The following is a 14,174-nucleotide window of genomic DNA, read 5'->3' as shown; positions in this document are numbered from 1 at the left end:
TTGTTTGTCATTTCTCCGATCACAAATGCAGACATGGCTTTATGTTTACGCGGCGCGATGCAACGCAACGCGTAAAAAGACAGTATAAGTCATTATAATCCGTAATTATGTGCCCACTGGATGCAACAAATGCCTCGTTTATAATGGGTTTTCATGTTTTTGAATCATCGCTCCGGTCGGACAGGGCATCATCACAGTATGGTAGGGGCGTAACATTTCCGTCACACGCTTTTTGGCCAATCATAATGCACTGAATAGCTGGCCAATCAGAGTACACCTCGCTTTTTCAGACCGATGAGCTTTGTAAAAATCGACGCGTTTCAGAAAGGCGGGGCATAGAGGAGAAACAATAATGCACACTATGTGGAAAATAATGTGTTTTTTTAACCTTAAACCGCATAAACACATTTCATTACACCAAATACACAAAATAATGTTCTTTTTAGCAGCATCATATGACCCCTTTAATATAAATATAGCTGAAATTATATAAAATATAAATATTAATTGAAAAACTGTTGCCTTGGAATCTTACATAAGCTGGAGTACTAAAATTACCAACTGAAATAAAAATGAAATGAAATATAAAGATTAGATGAAAAAGTTGAAAAATAAAACAAATGTTCAGTACAGTCATCTAAACTTAAAACTAAAACTATTATAGTTATTACTATGATACTATTATACTTTGTTTTCTTTAATAGAAATATAGCTGAAATTATATAAAATATAAATATTAATTGAAAAACTGTTGCCTTGGAATCTTACTGAAATACATAAGCTGGAGTACAAAAATTACCAACTGAAATAAAAATGAATTGAAATGAATTAAATGTGCTAAATAAAATTATGAATACAAATAAACTAAACAGAATTAAAAAAACTAATAAAAATGGCAAAAAATTGTCTATTCTGTTTCGTTTGATGCTAAATATTTAGTACTTATTTCTACAGATTACAAAGTCTAGACACATTTTCCACTATTTTTGCCATAGAAGAACTTTTTTGTCTAAATGGTTCCATAAAGAACCTTTAACATCTGAAGAACCTTTCTGTTTGACAAAAGGTTCTTTGTGGCGAAAGAAGGTTCTTCAGATTACAAAAAGGTAAGAAAGAGATGGTTCTTTAAAGAACCTTTGACTGAATGGTTCTTTGTGGAACCAAAAATGGTTCTTCTATGGCATCGCTTGAAGAACCTTTTGAAGCACCTTTATTTTTAAGAGTGTACCCCTAAATGTCTCTTAAAAGCAAACAATCTGTGGTTAATTGCTTTAAATGGTTCTTCTTGTCTAAGTGTGCAATTCTTGGTAAGAATAAACTTTAAAATAAATGTACGTAATGCTGATTAAAAAAAAAAGTCAGGCACTAAACAGTAAATAGCTTCTAAAACTGAGTGTCAATTTTTTTTCTCACTGTATGAGAATCATTGCATCAATATGCTTTCATTTATTGCTAGTCATTAGCCCATGACCGGCAAGACAATAACTCAAGTCTGATGCAAAGTCGATATTGAATTGCCAGTAACTCCGTCACCTTCTAAAATATTAAGCAAGTTTAGGAATGCCTTGTTACGTAAAATGATTAGGCATCTTGGTTATGTAATATTATATAATGATATTTCCCTGCCACATGTTGAGGTGAGGAAGATAATAGAATCACCTTGACCCGTTCTATGTAGATACTGCTATATAATAGGAGAGAGCGAGAGGAGATTACAAGATAGATTCAGACTGCAGGTTAAGAGATATCCAGAGTTACAACCAGCTACTCGACCAGGCCAAGAGCTCCTTTGGTTTATAACTGGCATTAGCTACCTATGAGCATACTTAATCTTAATTCATGAGCTCAATATATTTATGTATTAGCATTTTCTAGTATTATTTAAGTACACTGACCTACTCGAATTTGTTTAGTTGATTTTTGTGAGCAGGATTTTAAATTCTTACCTCGCAGGGAAGTTTAGACAACATCAGCATTATCATTATCTGCTTCGACGGCGCCCCCAAGGTGACCCCAGAGGCACTGCAACAGGAGGCAGAGTTAGAGCACATCATTGAGCAAAAAGTGGCAGGTAATTTCACCAATTCATTCGATATAAAATAAGATGCAATTTAAACACTATATTAGATAAAATAGCTCTATAAATGTCAGATTTTGTATATTTTTTTTCCTTTTATGTTACTCAGAGATCATTAACGTGATCAGATCTAGAGACCAGGAACCTGACCTGCTCTATGTGATGAAATTCCTGGCGTCTGAAGATATTCCCGGCCTCCCACCAAGTGGAGGAATCTCATGCAAGTAAGTGATACTGTGGACACTATGTATATAAGTGACTAACATTCAGATATGTTCTCTCAATGTCTGGTTTGTTTGTCTGCAGGAAAGATTGCATAATTGGCGCATATCAGAAATATGCAGCAGCCTTTAGATCTCTTGAGCTGATGGTATGTATGAACACATGTTAAAAAGCCATACTTTATGAATTAATCAACATTTTATTTGATTTTAATATGATTTTTAATGTGTCTTTAAATATAAAGTGCTAAAGTTCATTTTACAAATAACAATTCTCCATTATTTTGTCATTATTTAAGGATATTGGCGGCTCTGATGAGTCCACCTAGTGGCCTTTATGTTGGAGATGGAATCGAGCCTTGAATCTCTGTAGATGTAATAATCAATGTGAGGAGGACATTTGTGCCACCTGCTTTACAGAGGTCAAATTGTTTAGCCAAACTATTTCTTTTTTAAATCAATGTTGTGTATTGTAAACATACAAACAGAAATAACAGGAAGAGGATGATTTATCATTTGCTTTCATGAAGGTAAAGCATTTAACACTGACGCTATGTAAAGCGTTTTATGGAAGACAGAAAGTTTTTACTTTACTTAAAGGTGAAGTGTGGAACTGATGTGTCACCAAATGGAATTGCAAGTGTTTTTGATTAAGGATTTCAAGGGCACATGAAAATTTCTCATTTACAATAAACACTCACATTTAAAAAAATGTGCCACAGAGCTGAAGTTTTTAGCAAAAATGTATTAAATTAAATTAATACTTGATTGTCTATCCACTTGCATGGGATAAAAGAAAGCAAGCCCACTGAATTACACAAAATTGCACACATCACCTTTAAATAACTGTACTTTGTTAGCTTTTTAAGTAACACTTTTCTAAATGTATTTAAATAAATAATTATATGTAATATTACAGTTATAGGTTGTTTCATGACTGTCTTCACGAATTACCCAAGATTTACTTATTTAAGACTCAATGTATAATTTGCATAAGTGTATTATACATGTACTTTACTTAAAGGTGAAGTGTGGAACTGATGTGTCACCAAATGGAATTGCAAGTGTTTTTGATTAAGGATTTCAAGGGCACATGAAAATTTCTCATTTACAATAAACACTCACATTTAAAAAAATGTGCCACAGAGCTGAAGTTTTTAGCAAAAATGTATTAAATTAAATTAATACTTGATTGTCTATCCACTTGCATTACCCAAGATTTACTTATTTAAGACTCAATGTATAATTTGCATAAGTGTATTATAAATGTTTCTTTTATTTGATTATAGATGTTAAGCTCTCTTTACCTACAGAGAGCTTAGATTTATATAACCAAACTTGCACAATATATTAAAACTAACATCTGTAAAACTTGATAAAGGGTACTTGAACTATAAATTAACTTCTCTCTCTCTCTCTCTCTCTCTCTCTCTCTCGCCTCTCTCTTTTTGCTAGAGTAAACATATCAGTTTATCTCATTATAAATAACATGATAAACCCCTGTTTTGTATAAAAGCACTCAATGTCTCTGTCATTTTTATGAGTCTAAATTGTTATGAAATCATACATGAAGAGCTCAGAAGTTGTGTTTTACAGTATATGTTCATTAGTGATGAGTACGGTGGCCGAGAGAGCTCAACGTGCTGCAAATAGAAAAAACACCTGCAGCAGACTCAACCACTAGGCAGGTGATTTATCTACATGCATGTTGCACCTTACATCAGGAATTCTGATCTAGGATCAGATTTGTACAGTGGCCGAGAGAGCTCAATGCGCTGCAAATAGAAAAAACACCTGCAAATTAAAAACAACTTCATCAATTTGACAACACACGCACTGCAAATGCTCACAACACAACCAAATAAAGAAACACACTGCAAATAGCCAAAAAACACCTGCAAATTAAGAAAACAACTTCATCAATTTGACAACACACGCACTGCAAATGCTCACAACACAACCTAATAAAGAAACGTGCTGCAAATAGAAAAAAGCACCTGCAAATTAACAAAACAACTTTGACAACACACGCGCTGCAAATGCTGATAAACCCCTGTTTTGTATAAAAGCACTCAATGTCTCTGTCATTTTTATGAGTCTAAATTGTTATGAAATCATACATGAAGAGCTCAGAAGTTGTGTTTTACAGTATATGTTCATTAATGATGAGTACGGTGGCCGAGAGAGCTCAACGTGCTGCAAATAGAAAAAACACCTGCAAATTAAGAAAACAACTTAATCAATTTGACAACACACGCACTGCAAATGCTCACAACACAACCCAATAAAGAAACGTGCTGCAAATAGAAAAAAGCACCTGCAAATTAAGAAAACAACTTTGACAACACACGCGCTGCAAATGCTCGGGCGGATCTAGCAAATAATTTTTAGGGTGGCAAAGGGGTGGCATGGGGTCTATGGGGGGTGGCAACACCAAAGCAAGCCCCCATGCATAGTTTCATCTATACTGTTTAAAATGAAAAATAAATAACATTTCAATATCCATTATGGCACCAAGTCAATATACAATATAAAAAACTTAAACAGGTTATAAATGTTTCTGAGCTTGTATCACTAAAGAAGACATGCGGTACTATTAAAGTTACATAGGCTACTTAGATGGTATAAATCACGTTTTAGTGCAAGTTTAAGAGCAACGGAAACTTTTGAATTGCCTAACATTAGGAAGAAATACAATGATATCAAAACACTGAAACTGGATCAGTTTTGAAAACAATGTTTGATTTTCTGTTATTAACAGAGGTGGGAATATCTGTAATCACGCAGAACAAACTCTATCAACCATATACTCTAACAACACCGCAGCAACTGCATAGCAAGAGCCTAGCAACCACCCAGAATATCCTAGCAACCAACTATAGCAACACTTTAGCAAACATCTAGAACAGCTAACTGACCAAACCATTTACGTTTAAAAAAAAAAAAGTGAAAAAAAAAGTGACATGACATGTGGCCAAGTACGGTGACCCATACTCGGAATTAGTGCTCTGCATTTATCCCATCCAAAGTGCACACACACACCGTGAACACACCCAGAGCAGCAGCACCCGGGGAGCAGTTGGGGGTTCGGTGCCTTGCTCAATACCTACCTCAGTCGTGGTAGTGAAGGTGGGAGAGAGCGCTGTCCATTCACTCCCCCCACCTAATGCCTCACATCTCTTGCAAAACGAAGCACTGCATTCAAAATATCACAAACACGTCTCAAAAGCAAACATTTGCAAACACCTTTGCCATAATATTAATTCATTGTTAGATTTGTGTGTGTTATAAAGAATTGTGTGTTGTGTTTTGCAAAAAGTGTTTTATGAAATTGAAAACTGAGTCAAAGGCTGAGAATTAGTGTATGGTTTTGCAGATTTGGTGTGTGGTTCTGGTGTTTTGTGTCAGGTTTCAGAAATTGTGTGACAAGTAAAGATTTTGTGTGTAAGCAGTTGAAAAAACTGTAAATCTTACACACAATTCAAATACACAGATGACTTTCCTGCCACTGACACTGAGATCAATAACACTGTAACAAAAAACTTTTTTTTGCAGCTCAATGTACAATGCAGCAATGAACTTTTGGGGAAAAAAAATAGATTTCATTTTACTACTGCCTGCCCAGAGGACACTGAGATCAATAACACTGTAACAAAAAACTTTTTTTTGCAGCTCAATGTACAATGCAGCAATGAACTTTTGGGAAAAAAAATAGATTTCATTTTACTACTGTAAAGTAATCTTGTAGTAAATGAAAAGCATGAAAAGTTCAAATACCAAAGAATTGTATGAACTTGGTATGCATCACAATACAGTACAGTAAAAGTTTCTTGGTCTCCTGACACATGACTAGCTATATCTCTAGGCAGTCATTTCTCAGTTCTGCAAAAATGCAGTACATATAAAAAATGGTTACAAATTAAATTTGGCAGTCAGTCTGAGAAGGAGATGAGGAAGAGTACATGTAAGAAGTGGAGGATGTGGAGCAATAGGATGAGGAGAGAAAGAGTTAGGTTTAGAGAGTGTTATCAAGGCTGGTTCTGTCAGACCAGAGGGTTTTTTTCTATTTGTCTAGCAAAAAAAGACAACATTACTTGTGATGTGGACAAAGTCATCAGGCCGGACTCAAGCACAAAGACATGATGCTGAGACAGAATGACTCTCTCATTGACCCTGATTTTACAATTGCATAACTTACAGTATTTGAGTGTACTGTAACATGCTATTCATTTAGTTTTATTTGACCTTTATGGCCTTTGCAGTTGGACTGCAGTATTTTTGCAGCATCCAAGTGCTGAATACATACAAACATTTGCAGTGCGTTTGCATTGTGAGAATTTGCAGCACCTGCTGTCAAACTGATAAAGATGTTTTCTTGATTTAGGTGCTTTTTCTGTTTGCATGTGTTTTCTGAAGTTGCAGCACATTGAGCTCTCTCGGCCACCGTAGATGAGTGGATGAATTGTCCAAATACTTTTTGTGTGCATTGTATCCTGTCAACAGTTTACAGAAATGCATGCTTTTCTGAAAAGGCACAACATAAGTTAATATGCATTTATATAGTATATGTTAAGTTATTCAATCATTTATACTGACCAATTGGAAAAAGATTAGATCCTGTGGCTCCTAACATTAGTATTACAGATTTCATATCTGTTATAGCCCTCTGAGCAACAGAAATTCATGAAGCTTATGTTTCTTCAGAATATTTCATTCTCTACAAAGGCTCGAGAAGTTTGGACACACAAATTTGCACACAATTTATATTAGTCATAATGGGCCAAAATAAAATGGTAACACTTTACAATACAGGTGCACAAATATGAATTAATCCATGCTTAACTATATGCACAGATAATCACAAGTTAATGTTTAACTCATGAAGAAACAAACCATTTATTAATGATTACTACATCAACAACTAATGAACATTCTATATGATTCATAGATAAAGTAATAAATAAATTGTTATTAGTTAAATGTGTCATAACGTGTTAGTCCCCTAAGAAATGGCTGGACTTGGGAACGGGAGCCCTCTCTGGGCTGGACTTGGGAACAGGGGCCCTCTCTGGGCTGGACGTGGGAACAGGAGCCGTCTCTGGGCTTCACTTGGGGACTGGAGCCGATACTGGAGCAGACTCATGGGCTGGAGCCAACACTGGAGCAAACTCAGGGGCTGGAGACGATACTGGAGCGAACTCAGGGGCTGGAGCCAACAGTCTTTTTCTCTGAATTCTCCTCCTTTGAGCAGAGGTGAAGGAGACAGCTGCTGTCAGCGGAGGGCTTGGGAGTGAATTGACCAGCGGGCTCGACAATGGAACGGCCAGCGGGCTTGACAGCAGACTTCAAAACAGAAGAAACTAATGTTTATTTGACAACAGAACACACATTTAGAAGACACATTTATATAATATTAATATTAGTAATAGTTATGTATGTAATAATATGACCTTTATAGTCATATTATAGTATTTTAATAATTCAGATAATTATTAATAATACATTCTAATTTATGATTCATTTTATTCATGATTCATAATATCAAACAAATATCAATCAGAATAACTGGTTCCCATAACGGCTAATCAAGGTTATTGACATTAAAAACTAAAAGGGAAAAAAATCATTATTTGAAAAAAATAAAAAAATAAAAATAAATAAAATACTTTTTTACATTTCAGCAAAATTTGTCATTTTTGTTTACTTCAAGTCGAAGTACTAAATTAATTCAAACTAAATACACTACTACAACTAAAAAATAAAATTGAATAAAAACTGTAGACATATAAAAAAAATAATAAAAATGACTAAACAAATTGACTAAAACTCAGTAGATAATCAGAAAATATTTCAAAAAAATATTAAATTCAAAATATTAACCAAAACTAGTATATAAATGATACAAAAATCACTTTCCTATTAATCTCTATCGACTTGATAGTATTGAAATATTTTCAGTATCTATTTCCTAATTTTTTAAAATGGGAATGCTGTTTTGCTTTGACAGAAGCTTTGAGATTAAATGAGTAAAGTCTGCAACAGATCCATGACACATTAGCACAATTATACCAGTTAATGTATGTTATTTCATGCTACAAACTTCCACCAGAGATATTCAACAAAGAATGAAAAATACACCATGCCTGATCTATTCAATGACTTCACAAGATACATCTTTTATGACTATATGACCTTTTTAAATGATCATTGATGAAGAAACACAATATATGTGAACGTTTCAGGGATTTTGATCAGCTGCAAAAATCTGAAATGTTTTAAATAGTGCTGTGGTTGTTTGTGTTGATAGTGGTATTGTGAGATACTTACACATATAAAGACACATGCAAAAGTTCGGCAGAAGGATGTGTTTTACCGCCTACAGCCTGCACTCTTCATGGATGCAGACAGTGACGAGGTCAGCCGTATCAGCAGTGAGTTCATTAAAACATCTACAATATTATTGCAGTATGTAGTCAGCAGTACATCAGCAGTATTATTGCAGTATGACAGCATCTACTCAAACCGTTTATCCATCCATCCTGGAGCCTAAAATTACTCCCGCATGTCAAAGTCTAAGGCATTGTTTCCAGAAACCACAGCACAGGACATTTAACACAATGTCAACACTCTTAAAAAAAGGTTGTTTGACATCTTTGGTTCAGTGAAGATCTTTTAAAATCGGTCGAATCTGGACAAAAGATTCCTTATAGTAGAAAGGGGTTCTTTACACTAAGATGTTCTTTTTTTTTCGTTTTTCTTTTTTTAAGAACTTTTCTATTGCTTCTTTGGGGAACCAAAAGTGGTTCTTATGTGTACTGTACAAAAAAAAAAGAAAAAAAAAGAAAAGTAAAACAACACAATGCAGTGCAAAATTCAAAATACAGTTAAAACACCTGTAAAAAATCAATATGGAAAATATTTTATATTAATATAGTACATTGTGCCGTATTTTATGAAATTGTTATGGATTTTTTATGATAATTGTCATTATGTATAAATCATATATATTTTGTTGTAACACACACACACACACACACACACACACACACACACACACACATACACACACACACACACACACACATATATATATATATAAAATGTAGATTTTTTTAATAATCTATATATGTTATGATTGTTTTATCATTTTATTAAATTATTATTTAATAAAATAATGTCTGCTAAATGACTAAATGCAAATGTATTGAAAATAGTAACCTATGACATTTCTCATGTCAGTCCTTCATTCAAAATATTTTGAAGTTGAATATTACGGGGTTGAATATCAGTGCAAAAATGTCTAAAGCTTCAGCTGATAAATATCATTGCCTTACACCACCTTATTCACTTGTGTTAAAAAAATTAACATAAACGAAACAGGGCATGTTTTCATAATTTCATTTTGAAATATAATTGTAATTTAATATATGAATTCTATATATGACATTAAAACTTATAGAAAGATTAACAATATATTTAATTTAGATATAGTATATTATAATAAAGTATTTAGTACTACTGATATTCCCATTAATATTAAAAAAAAAAGTTTTATTTAAAATTTATTTTATACAAATTTATATAAATTATATCAATAGTAGGACACACATACAGTAACACACCAATGGCACTGTTTCCTGAGAGTGACCCACTAATAACTCAACTACTGATAAAACAATAAAACCAACGTGGTATAATTGTGAAGTGTTGTGCATATACATGTGGTGCAGTGATTGAATGTGATCAGCACAGAATTGACTGTACAGTCGGCCTAATACTTGTAAACAGCAATGAAATTCCAGTTGTGAAGCCCAACATGATGGTGTATGACTCTCATTCAGGTGTGTCCGAGCGGCTGCTGTATCTGAAGTCACTGGGGGTCAGGGCAGTGATCCTGGAGGGGTTGTTCCAACGTGACATCTCCCCTCCCAACCTAACAGAGATCGACCAAAGTCTGGACACGCTTCCACAAATCACACAGCTTATCACAGAAAGCCGCAAAGCAGGTACGTATACATTCATTATTAAAGAAAATGCACTTGATTTTAGTTTGGTAGTTTTACTGGCATTCACTCTTTCATAAAATGAAAAGTTTTCATTAAATATTTTATCTGCATGTAGGTGGATCAGGATTTTGCTACCTTTGCCATTCACTAGATGGTGCTGTTTAGTCACATTGCATCAGTCTTCTCCACTCTCACTGCACACTGATCTCAAAGTAATTAGACGCTTAAGCCATGTCTGAAAATCATTGTATTAAAAAAAACATAAAAAGTGGCATGTGCAAATAAATGATGCAAATTTTTCATAGCCAATGTTAACTAATTACTAATTACAAGTTCTCATAGTTCTCCTCATGTATAGCGTAAGTGTGGATGTTTCACATTCACAAGCACAAAGTGTTCACATGCTTTTTCCTTTTATATCTTTTGTGAAATGTTCTTAAAATGTGTGCTTGGCTTTTAATTTTGTTATCTCATGCCAACACCTTTTGGGGCTACTGTAAATCCCTTTGTGCTTGTTAAACAATGGTGAAAACAAACCGAAGTAGAATTTTTGCACATAAAAAGATAGTTCACCCAAAAATGAAAATTACCCAATGATTTACTCACCCTCAAGCCACCCTAGGTGTATATGACTTTCTTCTTTCAGATGAAAACAGTCAGAATTAAATAAAAAAATGTCCTGGCTCTTCACTGCCAAGCTTTATAATGGCAGTCAATGGGGTTTAAGATATTGATTATACAAGTCCAATAAAGTGCATCCATCCATCATAAAAAAATGACTCCACACGGCTCAGGGGGAGTTAATAAAGGCCTTCTGAAGTGAAGTGGCGATGGAGCAGATGACGTAGGTATAGCGTAAGCTCCGGTGAGAATATGCTAGTCTTGCGGGAAACAAGTTGTGTTTACAGCAAAGGAAAACCAGTCTCCTTTCGGCTTATATCGAAATCCTCTGACATTTTTTTTTACAAATCCTTATTCTGTACTTCGAATTCAGTGGTTTGTTTTGCTCTCTCTTCTGCACTTCCGTCATTACATTTGCCTACATCATCCGCTGGAGCGCCACTCTCTCGTGAACATGCATACGACGGTTTGTGGAAGCTAGAGATCAGGGTTTCTAAAGTTTTAAATATGGATATTTTTCTAACACAAATGCAGCGCTTCGCTTCAGAAGGCCTTTATTAACCCCGGGAGCCATGTTGATCACGTTTTATGATGGATGGACGCACTTTATTGGACTTCAAAATCTCAACACCCATTCACTGCCATTATAAAGCTTGGAAGGGCCAGGGCATTTGTTATATAACTCTGATTGTATTCATCTGAAAGAAGAAAGTCATATACACCTAGGATGGCTTGAGGGTGAGTAAATCATGGCGTAATTTTCATTTTTGGGTGATTTATCCCTTTAAGCAATGTTAGGCTATGTTGGTTGTAATAAAGCAATATTAACTGATCCAGTGAATTTGTATATGGTTCAGGTGTGAGAGTAATCCTGGACCTTTGTGAGCTGGATCTGTTTGAGCAGGAGTCAGGTAATGGCACTGATGTTTGGTCCAGTCCATCAAAGTACATTCAAGTAAGGAATATTACATACTGTATATACTGGATATTTATACTGCAAGATATCAGCAGGAGTGTGTATTATTTTTTCAACACATATAAAATTCACTGTATGTATCCAGCTGAAGTAAACACTAGTTTGGCAGTAAAACAGACAACTATTTTAATTCATTTTCACACAAATTACAATTACGGGGCAGATTATCAATTAATAAAGACTTCTTTGTAAGGCTACTGTGACCTCAAAACACTTTTACCACCGTGCATGATTTCTAAACTAACGCATTTAGATGTTTGCATTACACAACCAGCTCCATTTGTATGGCTTTTCTGATGTAGTAAACTTGCTCGTTAGCTCACCTGGTGCAACGCGGAGCGCTTTTGGCTTTTTCCGATGAAACACAAGTTACAATAAAAAAGCTCAAAGACTTGTAGAAGCAAGCTAAAAAAAAAAAAAAGCAAAGTTGCTTCTGTGTTTTTATCTCACGCTTGCTTTTTTAACGCTATTAGTTAAGTTTAGAGTATGGGTTTAATGTAGGTGGTACGTAATTTTTAAATATGATGAATACAAAATATGTTATTGTGGCAACTTGTCAGTAGATAAATGACAGATTCATGCGATCAGGATTTTTGTTTCATGTCGATATTTCTGCCTACCTTTTGTTTATTATTGTTCATGTGGTATTATTTTCCACTCCAGTATTCATTAAGGCATTGGCTGGAGCATGGTCTATCAGGGTCAGACGCAACCTTATCTGCAAAGGTAAAACTGAAAACACACTGACATGTCTTGTTTTGTGGAAAATGTGTGTGGGTTTTTCTTGGAGACATGATATGGTGAGCCCATGCCCAGGATCTGCTTAAAAATTGACGTGTATTTATGATTCACAGACCCTAATGGAGTGTAGTGTGCTGATGCAAAAGTTTAATTCACAAGATGACGAAAGGTATCATGTTTGTCAGCTGAACTCAGACTGGCATTGAAGCAAAATCATTTCCTGCATGATAAAATCAAGTCTTGATGAAAAATGGAAGTAAAATAGATTATAAACATCATTTTATATTGAGATTAACTCCATATTCATTTCTAGCCCATGCACTGAACTTGGCAACTGACTAATAATTATTACTATATAAACTTGCTTAAGTCTTGGCGACATAAATGAGGTCTGGTTATCTCGTTGTAGAATACTGATGGTGAGGCAAACGGGTAACACTCTTCCAGAACTCAATGTGTCCAGCATTGCTGTTAATGGTTCACTGGTGGAGCTGGTTGTAATGTCACTGATCCTCCCCATTACACCATTCATTGTCTCCTGCTGAGGTGGCTGAGGCCATGGAGGCCAGTCTGCAGATGCCACAAGGACACTGGCCGAGCTGGACCGTGAGTGGACATTTCACTGACCTGAGTCTAATAGTTTATCGACAGCAAAATCCCCAAAGGATTTTATGAAATCATCATCCAGAACTCAATGTGTCCAGCATTGCTGTTAATGGTTCACTGGTGAAGCTGGTTGTAATGTCACTGATCCTCCCCATTACACCATTCATTGTCTCCTGCTGAGGTGGCTGAGGCCATGGAGGCCAGTCTGCAGATGCCACAAGGACACTGGCCGAGCTGGACCGTGAGTGGACATTTCACTGAACTGAGTCTAATAGTTTATCGACGGCAAAATCCCCAAAGGATTTTATGAAATCATCCAATTAAAGCCATTATTCTAGCCATTAGACTGCTAAGCTAACAGTCCAGCATTATAGCCTCTAGTCAGCAAGCCTGCTAAGCTAGCATGTTCAGTGCATGTTATGTTGTGTAATCGTATGGTGTTTGAGGGAGACTGAATTCTACAGGGGACTGAATCTTGCACAGTGCTTCTTCTAATGATTCCAGAAACCTATAAACTGGTTTGCTGGTCCTACCTAGTTTGTAGTCCAAAAGTATTGTTAGCCTACTATGAACACACGTTCTGTCATTATCAATGTAGTTCGATGATTTGGTGTTTCCCGATAAACCATAATTGCAACAAAATTGGCAAATGGCATCGCAAACTTTTGTGGTTGGAACTACAGCTCTCAACCTGTGGATAGAAGCATAGTCTTTTGTTAGTACAACATGTGGCCTTTGCTCCAAAACCATGATCAAGGTTTCATTTTTTGTGACGCATCAAACTGGAACACCTTTATTTACAGTAAATAAGACCAATGTAAATCATGGCATCAGTAGTATGAGTTAACTGCAGAAAATGAACAACATGTAGAATGTAGTTCGATTTATGGTTTAGGGAACCATGAGAGATTTACTGTATCATACTA

At 35.2% G+C, this 14,174-nt stretch overlaps 1 protein-coding gene and 1 pseudogene across 2 annotated transcripts in view; both read left to right on the top strand.

Annotated features, from left to right (window-relative positions):
• Positions 1 to 3,502, top strand: part of LOC107567276 (protein phosphatase 1A-like) — a 24,904-nt gene extending 21,402 nt beyond the window's left edge. Inside the window, exons 2-6 of one of the 2 annotated variants that reach the window (XR_001606618.1) lie at positions 1,954 to 2,071; positions 2,187 to 2,301; positions 2,384 to 2,447; positions 2,598 to 2,898; positions 3,323 to 3,502. Coding sequence is in view for 1 of the 2 variants with exons in the window: in XM_016252921.1 (XP_016108407.1) it covers positions 1,954 to 2,071; positions 2,187 to 2,301; positions 2,384 to 2,447; positions 2,598 to 2,627 (327 nt within the window). In the remaining variant the exon portion in view is untranslated. The other variant, XM_016252921.1, reaches the window with a different exon arrangement.
• A 2,744-nt stretch (positions 3,503 to 6,246) lies between these two features.
• LOC107567268 (uncharacterized) overlaps positions 6,247 to 14,174 on the top strand; it is a 15,515-nt pseudogene continuing 7,587 nt past the window's right edge.

Source organism: Sinocyclocheilus grahami, unplaced genomic scaffold (assembly GCF_001515645.1).
Source record: "Sinocyclocheilus grahami isolate Dianchi unplaced genomic scaffold, SAMN03320097.WGS_v1.1 scaffold1139.1, whole genome shotgun sequence".
NCBI classification, from domain to species: domain Eukaryota; kingdom Metazoa; phylum Chordata; class Actinopteri; order Cypriniformes; family Cyprinidae; genus Sinocyclocheilus; species Sinocyclocheilus grahami.
Note: the sequence above shows the minus strand (reverse complement) of the source record. Positions and strands in the feature narration are given on the sequence as shown.